This window comes from Lentinula edodes (assembly GCF_021015755.1).
Source record: "Lentinula edodes strain Le(Bin) 0899 ss11 chromosome Unknown C8R40scaffold_55, whole genome shotgun sequence".
Classification (NCBI taxonomy): domain Eukaryota; kingdom Fungi; phylum Basidiomycota; class Agaricomycetes; order Agaricales; family Omphalotaceae; genus Lentinula; species Lentinula edodes.
In genome coordinates, this window is record NW_025764361.1 from 240,952 (window position 1) to 263,687 (window position 22,736).

General features: G+C 47.3%; 8 protein-coding genes across 8 annotated transcripts; 4 read left to right on the plus strand and 4 right to left on the minus strand.

Moving 5' to 3' along the window:
• Positions 1-3,154: 3,154 nt before the first annotated feature.
• Positions 3,155-3,496, minus strand: C8R40DRAFT_1059427 (uncharacterized protein; the record flags this gene model as incomplete). Its single annotated transcript, XM_046225263.1, has 1 exon — positions 3,155-3,496. A coding segment is annotated over one exon (342 nt), but the record flags the coding sequence as incomplete, so codon positions are not given.
• A 461-nt stretch (positions 3,497-3,957) lies between these two features.
• On the plus strand, positions 3,958-5,074 carry C8R40DRAFT_1059489 (uncharacterized protein; the record flags this gene model as incomplete). The annotated part of the gene is made up of 5 exons (XM_046225268.1): positions 3,958-4,107; positions 4,216-4,318; positions 4,369-4,588; positions 4,648-4,792; positions 4,856-5,074. 5 exons carry the CDS (start codon positions 3,958-3,960, stop codon positions 5,072-5,074), a joined length of 837 nt encoding a protein of 278 aa, XP_046080522.1.
• A 557-nt stretch (positions 5,075-5,631) lies between these two features.
• Positions 5,632-6,930, minus strand: C8R40DRAFT_1163595 (glycosyltransferase family 15 protein; the record flags this gene model as incomplete). The annotated part of the gene is made up of 9 exons (XM_046230385.1): positions 5,632-5,823; positions 5,872-5,972; positions 6,045-6,137; positions 6,197-6,259; positions 6,308-6,381; positions 6,439-6,491; positions 6,547-6,587; positions 6,647-6,786; positions 6,842-6,930. 9 exons carry the CDS (start codon positions 6,928-6,930, stop codon positions 5,632-5,634), a joined length of 846 nt encoding a protein of 281 aa, XP_046080523.1.
• Positions 6,931-10,123: 3,193 nt separating this feature from the next.
• On the plus strand, positions 10,124-13,151 carry C8R40DRAFT_1131015 (uncharacterized protein). Its single transcript, XM_046229194.1, has 3 exons — positions 10,124-10,569; positions 10,640-11,038; positions 11,093-13,151. The coding sequence occupies exons 1-3, from the start codon at positions 10,489-10,491 to the stop codon at positions 12,671-12,673; spliced, it is 2,061 nt and encodes a 686-aa protein (XP_046080524.1). The 5' UTR covers positions 10,124-10,488; the 3' UTR covers positions 12,674-13,151.
• Positions 13,152-13,264: 113 nt separating this feature from the next.
• C8R40DRAFT_1059516 (quinon protein alcohol dehydrogenase-like superfamily) lies at positions 13,265-16,433 on the minus strand (the record flags this gene model as incomplete). Its single annotated transcript, XM_046225270.1, has 8 exons — positions 13,265-13,385; positions 13,455-15,490; positions 15,541-15,676; positions 15,741-15,887; positions 15,941-16,040; positions 16,101-16,195; positions 16,250-16,362; positions 16,416-16,433. The coding sequence occupies 8 exons, from the start codon at positions 16,431-16,433 to the stop codon at positions 13,265-13,267; spliced, it is 2,766 nt and encodes a 921-aa protein (XP_046080525.1).
• A 401-nt stretch (positions 16,434-16,834) lies between these two features.
• On the plus strand, positions 16,835-20,169 carry C8R40DRAFT_743867 (uncharacterized protein). Its single transcript, XM_046236077.1, has 5 exons — positions 16,835-16,930; positions 16,991-17,292; positions 17,373-17,980; positions 18,035-19,911; positions 19,975-20,169. Exons 1-5 carry the CDS (start codon positions 16,928-16,930, stop codon positions 19,990-19,992), a joined length of 2,808 nt encoding a protein of 935 aa, XP_046080526.1. The 5' UTR covers positions 16,835-16,927; the 3' UTR covers positions 19,993-20,169.
• A 240-nt stretch (positions 20,170-20,409) lies between these two features.
• Positions 20,410-20,829, minus strand: C8R40DRAFT_1059458 (uncharacterized protein; the record flags this gene model as incomplete). Its single annotated transcript, XM_046225265.1, has 1 exon — positions 20,410-20,829. The coding sequence occupies one exon, from the start codon at positions 20,827-20,829 to the stop codon at positions 20,410-20,412; it is 420 nt and encodes a 139-aa protein (XP_046080527.1).
• A 109-nt stretch (positions 20,830-20,938) lies between these two features.
• On the plus strand, positions 20,939-22,407 carry C8R40DRAFT_1131028 (uncharacterized protein). The gene is made up of 3 exons (XM_046229195.1): positions 20,939-21,126; positions 21,196-21,594; positions 21,864-22,407. The coding sequence occupies exons 2-3, from the start codon at positions 21,405-21,407 to the stop codon at positions 21,911-21,913; spliced, it is 240 nt and encodes a 79-aa protein (XP_046080528.1). The 5' UTR covers positions 20,939-21,126; positions 21,196-21,404; the 3' UTR covers positions 21,914-22,407.
• The last annotated feature ends 329 nt before the right edge of the window (positions 22,408-22,736 follow it).

The window sequence follows — 22,736 nt, forward strand, 5'->3', positions numbered from 1 at the left end:
CTTTTCTAATCCTTTGCTGAAGCAAGATCTGCTCTGCGTCAGCCTTCGCCCGACGTTCTTGTCCCTCTCTCTCCTGCTCTTCACGAACAAGTCTCTCCCGTTCCTCGCGAGCAAGTCTCGCCTGTTCCTCACGAGCAAGTCTTTCCTGCTCCTCACGGGCAAGTCTCTCCTGCTCCTCGCGAGCAAGTCTCTCCTGCTCCTCACGGGCAAGTCTCTCCTGTTCCTCATGAGCAAGTCTCTCCTGCTCCTCACGGGCAAGTCTCTCCTGTTCCTCACGAGCAAGTCTCTCCTGCTCCTCACGCATCTCTGCTTCCTGTGCAGCCTTCTCTTGCTCTCGACGCAGGGCTTCCTCTTGAGCGGCCTGTTCCCGACGCTGAAGTTCCTCTTCTGCGAGCCGGAGTTGTCGCTCCCGCTGCTTAATCTCGGCTTCCCTCTTTTGAGCTTCTTCTTCACGGAGCCGAGCTATCTTTTCACGCTTCTTCGCCTCCGCCTCTTTGCGACGGGCTTCTTTTTCGAGGCGCTCGAATTCCCTTTGCTTCTCTACCATTAACTTGCGTTGAAGTTCCTCCTCTTTCTTCCTGATCTCATCCTCCCGCCGCCGGAGCTCATCCTCATCTCTTCTAAGCCTTTCTCTTCTCTCCTCCTCTATCCGAGCCTCTTCTTTTGCTTGTGCAAGCCGAGCCTCCTCTTCCTCGATTTTCCGTATTCTTATATCTTCCTCCTCCTTCCTCTTAGCTTCGTCCTCCGCGCGCTTCCTCTGTTCCTCCTCCCGCCTCTTCTCCTCTGCCTTGTTTCTTTCTTCTTCCTCTCGTTTCCGCTTCTCTTCCTCTTTACGTCGAGCGGATTCCTTGCGTTTCATCTCAGCCTCTTTCTTTCTTTGTGCTTCTTGCTCCTTTCGTCTTCTAGCCGCTTCCTCTTCTTCGTCCGCTAATTTCTGCTTTCTGGCTTCCTCTGCAGCTCTAGCAGCCTCCCTTTGCATGGATTCCTCTCTTATCTTGGCCTCCTCTACCCTACTGAATTCAGCTTGCCTCGCGAGTTCTTTCTTTCTCGCCTCCTCTGTTTCAACAGCCTTGGCGGCTTCCGCTGCCCTCATTTTTCGTTCCCTGGCCAACATCTGTTGATATTCCAGGCTATCTACATCCGGCTCATTTACTGTGCTTCGCTGTAGTTTCGCGCTTGGTTTGGGGGTTGGATATGGGATAGGATGACGAGGACTTGAAAAGCTAGTACTCGAAGAGAGGGTCGATGTTGGCTGACGATGAGAGTCCTCACTCTCCGAATCTGTCATTGTTTCTGATCCTTCCTCCGAACCTTCGGGATCATCAACAAGGTCATTCGTATAAGTGGGTACAGGCTGATTCCGGTCGGGCATCTTTCCCTCACGCAAGTTGTTGTTGGACATCGACGAATGAAGGCTTTGTGGTTGACTTGGATGATGTTGGGACCACAAACGCCAGCCCTCTTGTGAGGCTGATGAAGAGCGCATACTATGATGCCGGGTGTCAGGAAGAGCGGACATCGGCGCGGCCATAGGACCGTTTCCGGACCATGCCCTTTGCTGGTGTGACGACCCGTTTCCGTATGAGGTAGCATCAACGTCGTCAGATGTGCGTGTGGTGTACATCGATGGACTTTGGTAGGGGGGATATTGTGAGGAAAAATGTGAAGCAGAATAAGGAGAAGCAGAATATGGCGCTTGTTGTTGCGGAAATGGCCGGGATGAAGGTGAAGAGTACGGATGTGAAGGAGGTGGAGATGAATATGACGGGGTGCCCTGATACGGAGAGTACTGTACATTGGGCGAGGAAACGGGTCCGACAGAAGACGGTGCGGGTATATACCGAGGGTCGTTGGATGGACGCCTGGATCGTATCCGCGAATCGGTATCTTGGTCAGTAAGAGGCGAGGTGGAGCCAATATATGAAGCGGACCCTGGATAAGCGGGATTGTAGCCTTCTGCAGCCTGGGCGTAGGCTAACGTGGCCGATACAGGAGGAGTCTGAGAGTACGTACGGCCGTTGCTATATGAATAGTAGTTAGCTGATTATTATTTCCGACAATCTGACCGACGGCTATACCTCTCTCCATTAGAATACAGTTCTGTAGGCTCTGTAGGACGAGATAAGGATAAATGACTCTGTGTCGATCGAGTGCGTATGGGAACTTTGTCAAAGTTTCGCGGCCCTGCTTCATGTACAAATGAAGTTTTCCGGTAAAGCTGTGCGGGATTTTCCTGGACAAAGGAAGCTTTCCGATAAATTGGCTTGGTCTCCAGAGGTGGAGGTGGAGGACGAGTTTTAGAAGGTGAAGAGGAAACAATGTTGCTCGTAGTTGGTGATGTTCCGGGTGGATCGTTCACGTATACGGCGCTGCTTGAGGACGAAGGACCCTTCATATTATCCAGCGTACGTCGCCGACCTAATTGCCGCTCCTTCGCAGCATCCAAATCACGCCATGCTTGATCAACTTCTTGTGTACGTACCCGCTCTTGTTCAACCTTAGTGGATATATCAGAGTTACTGTTCACGACCGGTCTGATCTCTGGAATTGTGTCAACGATAGTTGGCCGTCGAGATCCTGTAGAAGTAGATCCTGTAGACCTTACACTTGCTGTACTGTTACGCCGCTGAGACCGATCTGAAGCAAGTTCGGGGGGATGCCAGACCTCGGGTGATATTTTTGGGGGAGTACTGGAACTTGAAGAATAAGGACGAGGAATTCTGTTGAGATTTACAGAAGCCGCTTCCAAGGAAGAGCGTTTGACTCCAGAGTCGTCGTCATTGCGGAACTTGGGCGGTGGCATGATAGGTTGAGATCTGATATGTCTCTTGCGTGCAGCGTCAGTGTCACTTTCTTCATCGGTATCTTCCTCGGACGGTGGCTCTGGATCTGGCTCTAACAGTGTGGCTCTTTGATTCCGTTCAGAACGTTGTGGGGGAGGAGTAGGATTCATGTTCAGACTGACAGAGGAAGTGGAGCTTCTGCGATTCAGCGAATCCTGGTGATTACAATCGGTATAAACATGGTTTGATTGTGGAGGTGCGACACTACGACTCACTATAGTATTCTCCTGCACACTACTGACAATAGGACCGTCATTAGAGCCAAGTGCGTTAGAGCTCTTGCCGCTTTGTATCTGATCCAGAATAGCTTGTTGTTCCTTCTTCATAGTCTCCGCGAGATCTGGGGGAAGCTCATGGCCTGTAGCCCAGCGACGCTGATGCCTTTCCCGTTCCAGTTCCTCCTTAAACGCCTCTGTGGCCAGCTTCCGTATATTATCCATAGCAACCGAGAATTCTCTGCGCAAACGTTCGCTATCGTCTGGGTTCTTTTCCAAATTTTCTTTCAACTGGGTCTCGGCATCTTTGACCATAGAGGTCAGGTTGCGCTCAATTTCAGCCTTAAGATTCTCCTTCCATTGTTCATCTGGCTCGAGATCAGGATCACGTCGTATTGCCCTCGATGCTGCAGATGCAGAAGACAGTGGACTCGACATTGAGCAGCCGAACACACTAAAGAGAAAGGTCAAACGTTCGGACTGGCAAGAAGAAGGAAACAGCGGTAAAGGTAGAATGAGATGGTAGAGTCGAGGGACCTAGGGATTGCGACAGTGGGTGTTCTGTGCTCAATTTACGCCTCGTGTTCGGTATATGCACACTGTTCAGAAAATCTAGAGTATTCCATCAGATTGTATATTCGAATTGAACAAGAGACAATAGCTCACAAGGAGGCAGCTCGACCTATCATCAGAGCAACAAGCCAACTTCTCCGACTGTGATCGCTACAAATCGTAACTGCATCAAGCTGCAGTACTGAGAGCAACTAATAGTAATAGTAAATATTATCAGACGCGTATCTTTATCCCGTGATCAGTATACTAATAAGCGCTCGCTCGTGTATTACCGACCCTGTTCTCCGACTCCAATGGCCACTTTCTTTCTGGAATCGTTGTTGGACATGCCATCTAGTCAAAATCAACAAGTACAACCCAAAGAACAATCATCTGAAGATATCCTAAATGATGCTTTGCTCTTTCTGGGAGGAAAACCAGTCGTCGAAAGTGAAATCATATCGTATGGAGATCTCAAACTCACTGTGGCGCCCAAGGTTTGTCGTTTGGTCTTGTCATGTTCTTGTTATTCTTGCCTGATACAAGCGATTTCCCCTTGTATGTGTAAATTAATGCTTGAATAGTTGATATCACGTTCCTATTAGGAAGGAAAAGCGAACACTCTCCTCGCGGATCATCTTTTTTCGCCTTCTCTGCTTCTTGCGGAACAAATCGAACAAGGAGCAATATTTTTACAAGGAAGGACTTGTACGTGTCCCTGTACAACAATTACATATGTATTGAACGCTCCTACCCAGTGATCGAACTTGGTGCAGGTTGTTCCCTTCCTTCCCTCGCAGCCTGTACCATCTCCAGTCCATCAAATGTGCCATCGCTTGTAGTGACCTCAGACTATCCTGATCCAATCATATTGGGGAGCCTCAAAAGCAATGTTGAACGTAATCAGGCCTTGGTTTCACCGACGTGCAAGTTGCATTGTAGAGGCTATGAATGGGGTCAAGACGTTGCAGAGTTGCTGTAAGTTCTTAGCCCATATGCATGAAAATGTCACAACTTTCACATTCTATTTCCATCAGGGATTTGCTACCAAACCCATCTATCACGGGCTTCGACATTGTCATTCTTTCAGACTTACTCCATTTTGACGCATCGCACGATGCCCTCGTAAAGTCTTTGTCACTTCTTCTTGCCAAGACGGTAGATGCAAGGGTTTATGTTGCAGTACGTGTCTTGTTACCTTGTAACCACAATCACAATCATCATTGAGGACCTCATCCATTACAGGCCGGAAAATATACTCTTCCTAAAGTTGTCAGCTCTTTTTTGAAAAAGGCTACCGATGCAGGGCTGGTACTCATAGAGTATACAGATCACATAGGCGGCTCAAGGTGGCTTGGAACGTTACCCGTATCTGGGCTTGATGCCGAAGCATTGGGCATTCGGAAAAATAATTGTCGGTTCTGGGTTGGCCAGTGGGCTGGTACAAAAGTGGTCGTTCGTTAAAGCGAGGAGCATCCGTCAGCCTTAGCTTGTGAGCTCGTGAGCTGTATGTATTGAAAAATTCGAGTCTACTGATCATGAAGTTTCCAAAGTCGAGGTATAATCGCTTATGGAATAAGTCTTCCCTGCTGTTAGTCGTACAGAAGCTCTTCCATCCCGACCCATTCCAATCTGACAACGCCGTTTCGGTTGAAGCAGTCAAACCTTGCCCAGTGAGTCACGCCAGGTACCGGTGTATCTGTATAGTGCTCCCTCCTTGCAGGAGACCTCTCACTCGCAATGCTAAGGATACATACACTGGAGGCATTCCCCAGCACCTGAGAAGTTAGTCAATAATATGGCAAATTACATACAGTGGATACAAGCTACTTGACTGGGATATATGAAGATATATTGGTTCATTATTTCTATTCGTTGCTATTCGTGGAGCGTCATGACCAGGGGAATAGAGAACTGGATGGATCTATTGGGATGATACTGTTTGAAAGCATGTCCTTGTATCGCGGTAAGCAGGACTCTTTTCTGTTATCTACAGGAGCGTCAACGATTTAGATGTTGAGTTATAAGCAATACGTGTACTTGCCAATACTATTCCACCGATGACATGAACAAGAATTACCCAGAGACTCATCGCTCGAAGGGCAATGTTGGTAAACTGCGTGGCGATATCCAATGTCTTGGAAGAAGTGCAATTTATGCTTTGGAAGAAACAAGGCGGCAGCAATTGAATGTATGGGAGCATCTCCCCATCTCTGTTTGGGAGAGTAAGTCCATTTTAACGCCAAAAATTTGACCCAAACCTCGTAATAAAACCCTCCTTTGGCGTCAAGGAAGTTGAAAAACTTTCGATACGCCTCGCTTCGCCAGAAGTCCATGTCTGCGATCTCGAAGTTACTCCAAACTATGTATGCGACGGAAAAGTAAGAAGGCATAAGTGGTTACTCGAAAGGGCATTCAAAAAGCAAGATCATACAGTGACACATGTTGTAAGTTTGTCCGCCATCGTTACTGAGAAGTTCCATCGCATTATCGTTGGCGATGTATTGAGGATATTTGACCATGAACTCTATAGACAGTATTTTGTTCAGAGCAACGTCATGCTGAATCACTAAAGATTAGTGTTGCCTTTTACGCTATCCCATAGAGTGGTAACCGTCTCTGGAGTCTCGTATAATGCTATTGTGAAGCCTGCTCCCATTGTGAGCGCGGGAGCAAGCAGAGAGACCGGACACTCACCATACGTTTGGTTATTTTGATTGAGATATTGAAAGGGATCGTAGTTCATGTCACAGAAGTAGTCGACATTTGGCCTGATGATGATGCGATTAGTATTCCGATCATGAGCGGGCGAAGAAACGGATGCCTACTCTACCCTCCAGTAATATTTGAATTGCTGTAGCAGTGGATGTTGAAAGAAATACTATAGGTGTCAATGTTATTGAATGACAAGGTCAACGACGAGCCTGTAAACTAACCCCAGAGTTGAAGCGGCACATATTTCTATAGGATGAGCTATCTGCCAAATGTTTAAGATTGTTTTTGTTGCCAGGATAGTGTCAGGGTATAGATGCGCACCACCGTATATGATGTTCTGTCCTTTCAACCGTTTTCGCGATTCCTCCGCCTTATCCTCGTCAATCCAAGCAGGCTGCACCCAATGTTCTTTTGGAATCAATCCAAAATAGACCGGCGCGTTTGTTTCTAGCAGTACGCGACTACAACAGTTCAGCGATGAATAATGGGCTTCGAAGCATTGGACAAGGAGCGCACCCTTTGAATTCATTTGTGAACTCCTCGTCATTTAAGAACACCCATGGATACAGATAGTTGTGGTTAAATCGCTTTTCCAAATTGCTCATGCTCGTTAATACATCTCTCAAGTCAGAATTTCGAGCCAAAAACACCAATGTCGCGTTTTGCCTCTGAAATGAGGGTTCAAATTCTGCAGAGATAGGAATCGTGGTAGACAGTTGTCGAAACCCGCCACGCAGAAGAATCATTGTGTATAATGTACCTAACTGGAATCATAGAGCATGAGCTGACAGGGGCGAGCGAATTCAAAGGTTCCGAACCATGAAAAAGACAGTGAACACCATATAACGTCTGGCTTCGAAAGACACAGACATAGTGATGAAGTGATGGAAAGGGAAATGGACGCAATCGAAAGTGAAAGCACCAACTTTATCAACATGTCATGACGTGAGCGTTGATCTTGAAGGTTTGTACGTTGATCCATGCGCAGCATTGGCGAGGCAACTGGAAAAGTGAAGACATCAGAGATGCATTATACCAGGGTACTAGTGTATACACTTCGTACCAAATTCCACTATTTTAAACTCCACAGACTACTAGGTACGATCCGATATCCGCGAGCGCAGTCGAGTAAGTTAACATTTGCTCCGAAGAGACGGAAAACCAGCAGCATCTTCATTCCTTCCGCCTTTCTTCCCGATGTTGACCGATTGATATTTTGAGTTGCGTTTATATCTAGTCGGTGTCTTTCTACAGAGTACTGACGGAAAATAAAACTTCAGAATCACAGAACATATGTTGGCTTTCCGACAGCGAAGCGCAATATTCAATTGATAGAAGAAACGCTCTCCCACGGTTCAAAGCTTGAAGCTTGATCGCTTTTGATCGCCAGCATATACCAAGATTCAAGAAATAAAGTTTTGTTTTTCATCTGTCACCATGCCTATGAAAGGTGGGAGATAGTCATACGAAGCAAAATACTGTCTGAGGACGATGAGCACGCGGGAGCGAGTCAAGTTTCATCAGTGGCAGACGCGTCGAGCCCTTTGCCGCGTTATCCTGAACAAGCCTATAGTCTGAATCCTGGATATTGCTGGTACTTATGTTAGCATATACATTCAGAGCGGGCTCCGTCAACGTTGTGTGAGCTAGTACCGAGACAGACCGAGACAGGACACACATCCATCTTGTGCTCTCTTGGGCTGAGGATTGTATAACGGGCAGCGATAATTTCTTACCGCATTTTCGAATCTAGATGTTGATGGTACTTAGCCTTCTTTATCATGAACATTCTCGACGCTTATATCACGTCTCAGGCGGTCTATAACTTATCGTTGATGATGGGCGTCTTTACAGCCATGTATACCATCTTCGACATTCTATCATATCACCAAGGTTACCGCTTCCACCATACCTTCGATACTGGTAGAGTATATATATTGTCAATAATATTGTATAAAAAGTATCGACATTTCTCTGTGTGTTTTTTTTTTTTGCGAATCTCGGATCCCAGTTTGGCTACTTGTCCATGGAGTTTGTGAACGGGCAACGTGCACGGCTCAACCAGGACTCAACGCAATATGATTCGTAGGTCAAGGCGGTCAGCTTGATTCGAGGAGGGAAACAGGTGGTGCACAGAGAATTGATCGTGACAGGGACTCGGGATAGCTGTCGATTGATAAGTGGAAGCAACTTGGCCACTGTGCTTTATTCGAAGGACAGCAAGACGTACCAGTTCTAGGCCGGGGGCAGAATATGATAATCTCATCCCTGTATATCTATGTATTTAATCTCTGGTATGAGACTCGGAGGTTTCGAGGCATGGGTCCCTAATATTGTGAATAGAATCTCAGGAAACCAAGATGAGTCTCAGGAAAGAAATATGTACTTACACACCGAGATACCATTGTACATACGGAATTGTGTTCTCTCCGATTTTCCTCACGCCCCAAGTACACAGCCGGTGTTTTCATGCATTTGTTCAAAGGAAGGGCACTGGGGCGTGCTGATTTTTCATGTAAACGCCTTGCGAACATTAATTTCATGAGTCAGAGGAGAGAGTAATATATTATGTTACATACCTCCATGATAAAATTCTGTCGTGCGTTGAGCAGATATCTATAGTTCGAGGTAAAAACGCTGAACTAAGTATGTAATACGACGGACGGAAATTGTATTCCTTTCATTATGTGTAACATTCACGAGTCACCCGGGTCTTTCTCGAGCTCAAGGCCCTTTTGGAAAGAACAGGGAAAGAGTATGTACCAAAATGCAAGTTGGTTCGAGCCGCGATATTGATGCATTGAACGTATTTCGACAGCGTCAACGCAGCTCCTTCCCTTCAGGTTGCCAAACGTAAAAGCTTTCAGGATCCACGTTATATCTATGCAAAGCACTGTAAAACCCTACTTGCTGCATCCGGGAGGTAAAGGCCTGTAAAGGCATCATTGACTGTGCATTACTTGAAGAGTCGAAGGACAAAGACATCTGACGGACGTACTTACGCAATGTTCTCGGGACGGTGTGGGATGCAAGGATCTAAATGCGGTTTCATTATGACATTGAGATGCACCTGGAAACCCTGTGGAAACCTGAACGCTGAGATACATATTGTCAACTGTCCCACGGAGTAAGAGACAAACTGGGGTTTGTTCTGGTTTGTCCCACTTTCATTGAGTTTATGATGAGCGGCACTAACTCTTCAGATTCAAATGTCATACTTAAAGGCGCAAGGCAGCAGATGTCATCGTATAGATGTGTTGAGTTAGAGGCTGTAAGAAGAGGCTTGAAGGAGATACACTCACAGGGTTATGAGCATCCCGGCAGCATCACCTGGTGAATGACGGTTTCATATCGTACGCTGTATGTTGCCCTATGCCCTCCTACCGCCGCACGATGATTGGCTGGATTGAAACAGGATTGAATTATGTAGTTGGCATTGGTTAGCATCCGTTGGCATACGAGCGGATAATCTGCCACAATCATAAAACCCTCCATGGGTTCTTTGCAACACGCAACGAACCTGAAGGGATTGTTTGTAACGAAGGTTAGCGCGCCATTTGAGCTGCAGCCTGAATGTTCCGTTGGGCCCGGAGAAATCACAGCATCGACGAATGAGTGCACATCAAAAAGAAGGCAGAAATATGGTCTTGGTCCCGAGCTCGAGCTTCAGGTTGAGCGTTGACCTTTTTTGCAGATGGACCAGGATGGACCGTCTCATCGAGGACGTGATTATTGTTATCTTATCTTGGACCCCTTTGTGTACAATTTTTTGAATTTGATCAAACTAAGCGCTTGAAGGTCTTCTTTCTCCTCATCGAACAGTGATTGATCAAGATTCAAGATGCCCTGCTCTTTGCTTTTTTCCTCCAAAAATCTCTCCTTCATTGTCAGTCTGTCAGGCTTCCCATTGTACGGTGAAGATCGGAACTCGGCAATAGCATTGCCTCAACTGGAGTCACCGCGTAACGTCACCACATAACGGAAGACAAAAAAAAAGACAAAAAACAATATAATGTCTCCCTTGCTATAAAATGGACATCGTACAAAAAAAATTGTGGTTGTTGGCCCGGCCACATTTTGCAACGGTCCAGTAATTTGTGTTGGGCCATCGTTCAACGACCACTTCTACGACTATTATCCAATCATTACCGCGGCCAATTCTCATGCTCACCATGCCTTTCGCTTTGTTAGACCGTTTTCGAAGCAGATTCCAACGTCATAAGAGCTGGAGGCTATCCAACAAGGTAAAGTATTCGCTTTCAACTCCATCTTACTCCCGAAGTTCATTTTATGTCGTTCCGCGCCATGATGAAGGCTCATAACCATTTGCAACGAAGTTCGGAAGACTCAAACGACTCGGATTTCACCGAAGTGACTGCAAAAACCTCATTCGATACGGTGCTCTCCATTTCATCTATATCCACTTCTGTCTCTGCCCACTCTATTCCCATTCCTTCCACCGTGGAAACGGTCATTCTTCAAACGAATGACCAACCGTCCCCGAAGGAAGCTGCGGAGATACATGCCATCCTCGATACTAAAAGACAAAAGCTGTTCGAGTTGGAACGCAGGAAGGAAGTTCTTGATCGACAGAGAGAGTTTTTGGACCGACAGAGACGTCTTCTAGATGAAGAGCTCGGAGTGATGTCTGAAGAGATTGATCAATATAGCGGAGTCGTCGGGTGTGGCATGAGGAACATGCCCTCAGACCTGGTAAGCCCACTGCTATCAAGCTTCCAATCGTCTGACATTCTGTCCATCTTCTAGCTATTGGAGATCTTCCATCTTTATGTAGCAGATTCTGAATGTACTTCGTCTCTCGGAAGCGCAACTACCCTTACGCATGTCTGTCGCATGTGGCGCCAGATCGCATTATCCTCTCCAGCACTTTGGGTCACGCTCACTGTTCCTCACCTTACTCCACAAATCGCTTCGAATGTTTTCCAGCGCCTTGGTCAGGTGAAGACAGCGATAGGAATTCCGTTGGAGTTCAATATCAACCTGCGGAGGTCTACGGATGTGCACGATGGAGAGTTTCAACAACTATCCTCGGATCTAGTGAATGCCTCTATCGCTCATGTGCATCGCTGGAAATCTTTCTCTCTTTGTTGCGAAGACGAGCTGTTCACTGCTGGGATACACGAAGAGTTATTCAACGAGGTTTCGGAAGCCCCACGACTTGAGGCGCTCAAATTCGCTTTTAGCGTTCAGAATGCGGAATGGTCCCCGTCGTCATGGTTACTTTCGCTATTGCACGCAGCCCCGGTATTGCGATACTTGCAACTTAAACTTCCTTCGTTATCAGTTCGGGCCCTGTCTCCATTGTCTCTATCCCACCTCGAGTCCTTGACCCTCGACCTCCCTACGGTCACTCCTGCTGCACTTCTTTTCCTTTTAGGAGATGTCGCACCCAATTTAAAAGTGTGCCACGTCAATGTGGCTGGACTTGTCAATTTCGATACGGACGAGGATGATAACCACTTGGCGTACGTCACTTCCATGGTTATACATTCCTGTCTTGAGGTTTTCGAGATTCGTTTATCCCGCGGCGCGTCACCGGAAGCCATGTCTCAACTCTTCGATAATCTGACACTTCCAGTAGCGCGCGAAATGCTTTTGGAGATCGGGAATTTTCAAGAGCCCAGTTCAGATTCTATCACCTTTCCCGATGACCTCGAACTCTCCTGGCCGCACGAGTCTTTCCTTGGGCTTCTTGAGCGTGCCTCACCGTCAGTTACGTCGCTCTGTCTTGGGTTTGACCCTGCTTCACCCGAATCTGCTGACAATGCATGGGGTGGCATGGGATCCATTGGAGCTGATTTAGAAGAAGAACACGTTCGAGCTTATCTGGACTTGAATAACGTGGGACGTAGTTTGGCCACACTGCATGTTAGGAGGGACAGACCTGTTTGGCCTGAGTTGTTGGAGTATCTTACCTTGTCTGCATCACACGAATCGTCTCACACTTGCTCGTTGGACTTGAGCAACTCGGTCAGTGATGCCTTGGGTTCTCAGCCATTGAGAAACTTGGAGAATATCGCTCTTGATATCGATCCAATATTTCAAGTCCTACAAATGCGGGATTTCGTTAAGTCGCGGTGGTACGATAATCTTTCGTCTGATTCCCCGCGCCCCATCACTCGCCTGCGAAACTTCAGCATTACACTTTGCTTCCCAGACATACCTAATCTGGAGTTGGAAAGTGCTTCGGCGAGGAAAGTGTTTCAGCGAATTGCCCAGGGCGAGGAACCGGAAGACAAGCTCGAAGTGGTGTTCCACAAGAGGAGGTACACGATGATGCCGATGGATGTGCCTCTGGTTACACTGGGAAGTGAACTTATTATTTGATTCGCCTAAGGATGAAACTTTCGACCTTCATTATCATCCTCTGTCACATTTTTCTCATTCCCTTGTTTGTCCTTTCGTTTTCATCTTTTTCCCTTCGCTTTGTTCTGCATTGTCTCCACCCGATGTATTGATCAAGTCGTGCATACTTGGAGTCTCATTTTGAGACTCTGCCTCGTTTATGTCCGCATCATGACTGTCACGTTGGACCATAACCATAGGACATAACTTAATCGCAATTCTTCCTCCACGTACCAGTGTTACTGATTCGCTACTCAAACCATAGTATTAATCGTCGACTTTTGTATCTATAGGATCAGTTCTTCCTTTGTTCGTTCGTTTCACGATATTTTAGATAAAGTTTAGTACTCCCGCAGTGTACGAACTACCACAACTCATTCGCCTCCAATTCTGCTACGTCCAGTAATACTGTACATTACGGTTGATCATGTACTTTCCCTCAGTACATAAAGACGTCAATGTGGTATTGTATCAATCGTTTGCCCCTGCGAGAACAACAATTTTGGATTTACTCCAAGTAGTCGAAGATCTATATACTTAGACTAACACAGTAGGCATAATGATGAAACCCAACTACTCTGATTCCACAGCTTTCTTTGGCGCATCCTGTCTCTGCCGTTCTTGTTGTTCCCGCAGTCTCGAGAACCTACTCTGATCAACGACGTAGGATAAGTTGGACATGTTTTGGTCGCATCTATCATCATTCAATCAGGAATCAATGTGAAGTGAGTAAAGAAGAAATGGATTGAGACTGATTACTCACAACCTGGACAATGTCTCTTCGCACTCTCCCAACGCTGCTTTTACTACCCTTAATACGCTAGGCATATCTCCTCCCATATTCGAAGAACTATAACCACCCACCGCTCCTCCACCAGCCCTCAACACCCTTCCGTGGATCATTAACACCGCATGTACCCATAACAACCCAAACTCCACATGCGGGGTCCTCTTCAAAAAAACACCCCCGACAAACCTCAATAAGGGACCGAGATACATCACGGGCAGCTGTCTCACAAGAAGCTTGATATCACCCCTGGGGATACCCTCGAATACCGTCTGAAGAAGAGGAGCCTCGTTTAGACGGAAAGCCATGACGAGCGCGGGTAAGTAGGATTTCGAATGGAGGGTCGATAAGACTGACGAGGGGGTGAGGTCAAGGGAGAGGTCAAAAGGATCGAAGTCAGCGGTGTTGAGTGAGTCAAGAGAGTAAATGAGGAGTCCCTCGGTTGAGGCAGCAGCCCATGAACGTCCTGTAGGAGAAAATCGAACACATTTGGTACGTGCTGCACGTTTATATTTGCGTACACTCATATCACCTCCTTGTGCACCAGGTAACGTGCTGTCCACCCTCCGTCTATCAGCATCTTCCTCTTCATCTTCGATCATCAGTGAGTCGATATTTACCCCAGCCTCATTCACCCGTCTTGAATCCAAAAACTCTTCCGTCCCATCCAAGCTCAAGTTTTCCGATATCGTAAACTTACGTAGCAGAACGCCCTCCCCCTCTCGAACATCGTACAAAACAACGTACTTGCTGTTCCCTCCAGCCAGAACACACCTTCCGTCAGCGGTATAGGCCAGACTATTGAAGCTCTTCCCCGCTGTGCTATTTGCCGCAGAGGTTCGCGAGCTAGTTAACCGGCCACCAGAAATATCGTTTCTACCGTTAATCACGTTGGTTTGTTTGCTTTGGGCAACATCGAAAAACGTTATCTGGCCATCAAGCGTGCTGACAGCCAATTCCTTCCCATCGGGCCTCCAAGTAAGAGCAAGAACATCCGCATTCAGAGTAAACGCTTCAGAGGCACGCGAGCGCCCAAAGACACTCCAAACCCTGACACTCCGATCCCAAGATCCACTTGCCAATTGGTTCGTTCCTTCAGGGCAAAACTCCAGAGTGCTCACAGGCGCTTCGTGTCCGGTGAGAATATCTAGGAGCTTTCCTGTTTGAACGCTCCATAGGAACACTTCATAGGTGTCCATACTCCCTGCAGCGACAACCTCTCCGCTCGGGTCGACAGCGATGCAATTAAATTGTACGGGGGAGGGGGACGTGAATGTACGGAAGTTGCGGTACCTCACTAGATCATACGCGCGGACTGTACCATCTAAGCTTGCGCTGAACACTACGTTTGTGCCGTATCGTGCAAATGCAACGCCGGTTATTGGAGCGGAATGTTCGTTGAAGGTCACGAAGCAGAACGAGGATTGCATCGACCATAGCTTGAGTTTTCCATCATCACCCCCCGTAGCGACTGTCTGGCCGTCAGGGGAGTAAGTCAATGTGTTGAGGTCGAGGAAATGTCCTTGTTGTTTAAGAATATAAGACTCGCTTTGCCATTCCCATACTAATAATTGGCCTAGATGAGCTGCACCGAATGCCAGCCATTCACCAGAAGGTGAGACGGCTAAGGAGGATATACTTTCTTGGGATATCGAAAGAGTGTGCAGGTTAGTAAAGGCTGGGAGCTCCCATAAACCAAAGATACCAGTGCTGAAGCCGACGATCAGGAGGGATGATGATGCATGGTAGGTTGTTGTGATAACCTTTGCTGGGCGAGAAGACGTGGATACGTTGCTGCCGGGGACATTGAAATATTCCCGTCTATGCACGCCCCAGCGAGTGTGTATGATTTTGTGTGAAAGTGGGGATGAGGAAGAAGAAGAGAGTCCGTTAGACGTAGATGCAATAGGCTGATCATCGTCATCTTCATTATTATCCAATGAGTCTGAGTTCGGTGCTTCCACTTTCCCCTTCCATGTGAAAACAGCGCCGTCGCGGCTGACAGTGTATATCTGTGCATTATGAGTTCAACATACCTAAGTGATGAGAAAAGACTACGCACCGTGTTCCCATCTTTGGAGAAATATGCACCGAGGACGACATCCCGATGGCCTGCAAAAGTCTTCGGTCTATAGTCCTTTACCGGATACAGGGTGAACAGACGCGCGGTCATATCTCGTGAAGTCGTTATGAAACATCTGCGAGATGTCGAGAAATACTGCAATCAAGGAAATCTGTCAGGTCAACGAATAGGGTGCTTACTGGGAATCTTCGGCCCATTGAATGCTAAGTACATCGTCCATATGCCCAGTATAGGTCCTATGTAGCACAAATGGAGCGAATTCGCGGACGAGATGGTTGGGGGTCTTCCAGACCTGAATATGAGAGCCATGCGTTACTGCAATGAATCTACATATTGATATTATGGAAGCAAGAATACTGCCAGGACAACAAAGACTTACTTTCCGTCTGGCGAAAAAGATATATCTTTGACTGGTTTCTTGAAATCGAAATGATGCAGAACAACTCCACGTTTGTAATTGACTAGTAGAGCTCGGCCATCTGGGAATATTTCGACAATTGAGAATAAGAGAATTGACAGAAACAAGAATTATCACGCACCTCCATCAACACTTATCAAGACATTTCCATCTGGACTTAGTGCAATTCTGGCAATGTTTTTGCGATTTTCGAAAGAAAAAGTGAAGGACTTGTTACTGTCCGCATGGTCATTAGTTTAATAGTGCATGGTAGTCATTGAGGACACACACTTAAGGAGATCGAACGATGACACTCTGTTACCCACTGGACTCAGCAGCGAATTTTCATCAGCGGTAAATAGGACGTTGCCTTGACAGTATACTGTTCCACAAATGTTAGAGAACTAGCGGAGCTTATTTAGATGATTGAAGGAAGATGGAGGTAGAGGATAAACACCTTATAATTCGCTTTCATTGAGGAGAGATGGAAGAATTTTTCTGCTCGTGGCGGGCCGTCTCTACCGAGTGAAAATTAAGGCGCTTAAAAATGATTCCGGGGAAGTGACCCTCGAGCTCCAACTTCGACTCGCCAGCTGCTGTTCACCGTATTGATTATTAGCTCTGCAATACTGTTGAGTGGCATCGCATTCTTTCTTGCCACTCTGCTAACGTGGAAGACATTGCTCTATAGGACCTGCAGCATCGCGGTATACAAGAAATTCGTCACGTCGTGAGATTCAAAAAGGAAATGGTTTGTTTATCGAAGCAGGCGCCCACATCGCCATATTCATCAGTGTGACCGCTGGAAACTGACATACAGCGTTTTATAGTCCCTTTCCTTCTGGGCCTTGATCCTTACGATCTCTCTTCGACAACCTACATCGGGTACAAGCAAGCAATTGTTCAGCCAAGAGACGTTGTACTGATACTTGGTTTTGTTCTCCTTGTTCTTACGGTGTTGTTTTCTCCATGGTGAGATTCATTCAACACTTATATATGCCAAACAACTCACGAAACACATCTCCTTCCCAGATGATGTCCTCAAGTGCATATCCTCAGCCTTATACTGGTGCGCCACCGATACCCCAAGGATACAATGTAAATCCTTCGCAATGGAACACAGGTTACTGGCAGCGTAATCCTCAATACAATCCCAATGGTGCACCTGCACAATTTCCCCAAGCTGCCTGGGTCCCTGGTGTAGGATGGGGTCAACCTCAGCAGCAGCAGCAGAACTATAATCCATACAAACGTCCAGTCCAGCCTCCTAGCGCTGCATATCTCTCTCAAAAACTGTCTGATAACCCGCTCGGGCTCTCGAACATGATCACTAGGTGTGGCGCAATTTCTAAATTTGTTTATATCCTTTCCCAAACGTTGCTCATTCCTTTTCATATACTTCTCGCATATTTAGAGAAGAGTTGTACGGACCAGGAGTCGACGGTGCACCACCAGAAACGCCGTGGATATGGAATCCGAGGTCCCTGGACGATAGTGGTTCTGGTCCTGATCCTAATTCCAACCGCCAATCTAACAACGCGAGACAGTCTTCGGAACCCCCGCCGTCAGCTGTTCACCATCGTTCTCAATCTCAATCGCTTTCTCGCCATGCTTCCGAACCTCCACCAGACAATTATCAGAATCATCAGGAACCCGCGCCCGCCCCTCTCGCGAGGCCGAAGAAGTACGCAGTGTCTGCTTCGGCACAGGCTGCCAGCACAAGCGCTCAAGGATATCAACCTCAACCCCCTGCGACTAGCTCTGCGTCTGCGTATGCCTCCAGCCGCGCCGCAGCCGCAGCCGCAGCAGCGTCAAACGCGAACAATACCACTTCGAATGCTCCCCCTGCTGCATCTACGCCCACTCGACAGTTTCGCCCGACGTTCTCCACCCGGATCGTTCGAACTCCCGATCATTATCGACATGAGAATAGCACCCCAACAAACTCCAACTTGACACGCAGTGCTACAATGCCATCTAGTACAAGTGGCACTGGTCAGAGTCAAACAACACCAACTCGAAGTAGGTCTCAATCCACCGCTCACGCTCGTGATATATCTGCAGAAACCTCTGCAGGAGCCTCAACGGGAGCGGGGACCGTGACAGATGCTTCAGTATTCGTTGACGAGCCTGGGACTTTACTTAGTCCGTTGGTAATGAACACACCCATGCCTCCGACCTCGAAGCCTCTGGGAAGGCATCATACAGCTCCTGCATTGTCCACAATTCAGGAGCAAGCGTCACCGTCTGAGCGACATCATCACCATCATAGACGCAGGTCGTCCTCTAGACATCCAGATAACAACAATAATACCCCATCGAAAATGCGATCGGGTTCAAGTTCAAAAACTCCAACTCCTGGCAGCGGTGCTCACGGCGAAAGTAGTACCAACCACACTAGCTACCTTGCTTCGAGAAATATTGCTACTACCGGTACATCCTCGGCTTCCGCAGCAGCAGCAGCAGCATTAGCAGCCTCGCAATCGCAGTCTCATGTTACTCCTCCAAATCAGACCAACACTACATCCTTCTTTGGCAACCGAACTCCGAACCCCCTCCCTACGCCCCCAAGAATATTCGATAATCCATCGTTTTCTAGGGCAAATATATACTCTCCGCCCAATGCTTCTGGGACTACACCTGGAGTCGGCTCATCATCGACAACAGTAGCATACACTGCACCATATAACAATACTACCACACCAGTGTCTGCAAACAAACTTGGAAGTTCTACTACAAGTTACGGTGTCATACCTGCATCAGCGTCAACGGGTATCAGTAGTGCTTCCGCTCAAGCTTCACGTTCGCGTTCCCAAACCCGGGACCGAGCTGATATTCGAGATCTCACAAGAGATCGGGAACCCTCCCAATCTCGGGGAGCCACACCGCAAGAACGGTCCTACTCTCGAACTCATTCTCGGGAGCCCTCCCGCTCCCGTGCACCCTCTCGTGAACCTTCCCAAGAACCTCCCGCTCGTCGCTTTCCCGATCGATCTCAAGACATTGACAACCCGTACCCATTTATTGCCCCAGATGGAACACCTCCCGTCCCGCCAGGGCCTGAAGTTGAAGCTCGTATTATCGCGGATCTCGCAAAAAGATATAAAATAACCGGCGAGCCTAGACGGAGTACACAAAGGAGTGGGATGTATAATGGGTCTGGATCTGGAGGCATTTCCAGGGCGTCTGCAGTGTCTAGTGCCCCTGCGACGACCACGAAATTCGAACATTTCCCGCTGCCGACTCCGCCGGAAAGCTTCTTGGAGCAGAGAAGGCAGGAAGCGAAGAAGGAAGAGGAAAGGTTGAAGCGAGAGAAAGAAGCCAGGGATCGGGAACAACAACAGCAGCAGCAGCAAAATTCATATCATCAGTCTGCTTCATCATACCAAACCCCGAAGACATCTCCATATAGTGATAATGTCAACCCTTCCCCTCAGCGTTCTCCCTCATACGCTCCGCAACACTCTTCCGCATCCCGACAATCGTCCCCGTATGCCTCGCCAAACAATCCAACTCAGCAACGCACCAGTCCGTACCCATCGCCAAACAATAATGTGGCTTCAACTCAGCGCTCTCCATACCCATCACCGAACAACGCACCTCAACGTTCTCCATATCCCTCTCCATACTCTAATTCTTCATCCACTCAACCATCACCGAGACCGTCACCCTCTAAGCATGCTCAATATGCATACCAAGGGGGTCCCAGCGGAACCAACACTGGCGGTCGCCGTATCCGCAAAGGCTACTGGAATTCCCGCGGCGACCATCTGACTGATTCCGGCTTCGTTGTCTACGCCCCGGCTGACAGGGCGAATCCTCCTGAACTAGCCTCGTATCCTGAGCGATGGGTTGGATTCCAGAATGAGTATGGAAATATTGCGAAATTTGAAGTAGGGAGCAAAGAGTTGCCAGAGAGTATTGGGAGGGATGCTAAGATGCCTTATGATTCTGTGAGTGTTCTTTTCTACTGAACGGGCCACGTAGGAAAAGACTGATCGTGTCCTTTTGTGTAGTTTGTAAAGTACATTTAGTGGCTCGTAGACTGCTAACGACTAGAAAGAAACGGCGGAAACTTTTGACTTTTTTGGTATACCCTTCACCTTCTATTGCCATCTACGTTCATTTCACTCCCATCTCTTGAATATGTACTCACGTTACATGAATTTGTACTTCTTAATGTCGCGCTCTGTGGTATGAGTTCCAGGAAAAGTAACACAGTAGTGATGGCATCTCTACGTCTACGTACATTCGAAAAATATGCAGGCTCTTCTAGGCTGGCACTCAACAAAGAAATTGAGTGGTAAGTGGAAGTATTTACACATAAAAGTGTAGTGTATCCGATGTTTGGACGACTTGACTTCAAGGTACACAGGAATTGAGGCTACGGTTGGATTCATTACTCTTCGAATCTCTTCCACAAGTCACAGTTGTGTGAAGGCTCACATTTCTCAATATACCAACCATACATCTTTGATTGCATTCTCAATCGATTTGTCCCATTGACCATCGACCTGTTCCAATAATTTGACCGAATCTACTTCGTCTCTGCCCAGCTTAAGCCCATTATACAAATGAGGAAACATTCCTTCCCCGCCTCGAGGGCCACAAACTTCTGCTTTAGGATCTTCCCACCTGATAAGTTTTTCATCTTCAAGCCTATCATAAGGCAATCTTAGGACGTAGACAGGATTGTCCTCTGCGAAAAACCATTTGAGAGTGTTGTGCAGCTGGACGGAGGTAGAGAGATGGATGAAGCCCGAGTCCCGGTCGAGCGAGCTCACGGGCAGTTTTTCGGGAAGTTCTAAGGCGTCGAGAGGAACAGGCGATGAGGATGATACCAATTTGTATACATAACTTGGTTTCGACATGATTGTTGCTCAATGTTGCTCAAAGATGCAGGAATTCAAATAGACCAGAAGGTATCTTCCCACCCTGTGTCATCCTGTTCGTTTGAGAAAGGGATATCTCAATTTTCCAAAGTTTCTATAGCAACAGACTCTCGAAGACTTCAAAATGAACCAAGGGTCCACCACCCACGAACGAATCATTGATCTTCTACCGGAATACAACAATTCATACACTACTTTGACGTCTTCACTTTCCACCCTTCGCCTTCTTCCAGTCTTCGAAAGCCTTCATGAATTTTATCCGCAAAATGGAACCCTCTTATTCCAGAACAAAAAAATGATATGCACATGAATTCAGTGTACTTTTCAGAAGATGGCGCCACATACTTTTGTACTCGTCGCTGGCATATAGCTCTTTACCAGTCGGCGACATAGCGATCCCTTCAAACACTTTCGAATCCTTAAGAACTTCGCCAAAACCCTCAAAATCACCCCCCTTGTACTCAAATTGAACGCTGGAGTCTTCGGTTCTCTGCGCTCCTTCAGTAAACGTCCATGTTAAGAAGTTGGGCGAAGATTCGCCAATCGCTCTTCTGATGAAGTGTTTGATACGAGTCCGAACAGTGAAAGTATTAGCTCCATTCTTGATAACCACCTTAAATGTGACCGTGCTCTCCTCTGCATCAGATCCTGTTCTGAATTCAAGGACAGGTGGTTCGGTTGAGGGTGTGGGTGGAGCTCGGGATAACAAGGCATTTGGCTATTTTGATACGTTATATACGGAATCTGAGAAAACATAGTTCAGAAACTGACATCGAACCGAGGTGCTGCATAGACAGCAGTGACAGCACACAGTGAGAGGCAGGACCAAATGATGCTGAGGCGCATTGTGAGTAGGTCGCGGAAAAGTTTTGTGAAGGATGGGAAAGCAAGATAGGGATGCGAGTAAGTGGCCACAGATAGAGAGATAACGAGGAGTGGGACGGTAAATTCTTCGAGCCTTTTGACCAGCAAAAGGATGAGGGATGCTCGATGAAAATTGGGAGGAAACTAACCAGCGTTTGGAGGATCAGGGACACCAGCCTGCTTTTTTATCCTCAGCTGAGGATAACAATCTGGGCCCTGGCCGACGGGAAATGTTAACCTATGTTAAACCTAGCACAACCTATTTATCCAGCAAACCCCTTTCCCCTGCCCTCCCTTGCTTAAAATAAGCAGGTGTCAAACACGCAATGCGCAATGGACTTTGCTGCGAAGTCTTGGGGAACAAATCCTTTGGGCTTTCACCTCCTCACATCACCTCACATAACACCACCGCCGACGGCTCATCACGCCTTGAAAGTATAGAGAAAATACCGCAGAAGATTGTTGAAGGTATTAAAGTCCTCGAAACGAAATATGAAATAATGTTAGGTGTTGGCGAAAGCGGGATGGAGAAGGCTGGAAAAAGAGCGTAGTAAGCAGACCCGAGCTACGGCATAGGAGCTCTGCAATCGGGATTTTTCCAAAATTCACACGCTCAGATCCTTCCAGGATCCGACAGGCCCCCAGAATCTCCTGCAGAACCCCACCCGGCCTGACGCCCTAATTGACGCTATGATTTTGCCATGATTGACGCTATTTCGGACCAGGATCGTCACGTGAAATCGAAAAATTTTCCAAGATTTTCTTCAAAATTCAAATGTTGGTGTTCTTTAGTGCTGGTGCGCTGACTCCTGCCGACTCAAATGACGCTATTTTAGGACCAGAAAATCGTCAAAATCGGGCCCAAAATGACGCTATTTCGGGTGAGGTTCTGCAGGAGATTCTGGGGGCCTGATCCGACGCAACATCAACACCTCTGACACCATCCACCGTGGCCTTCAATGAGTTCACAGCTAAATTTTAAACTGTAAGGATATTACTTATAAGGATTGTATTTTCTTGGC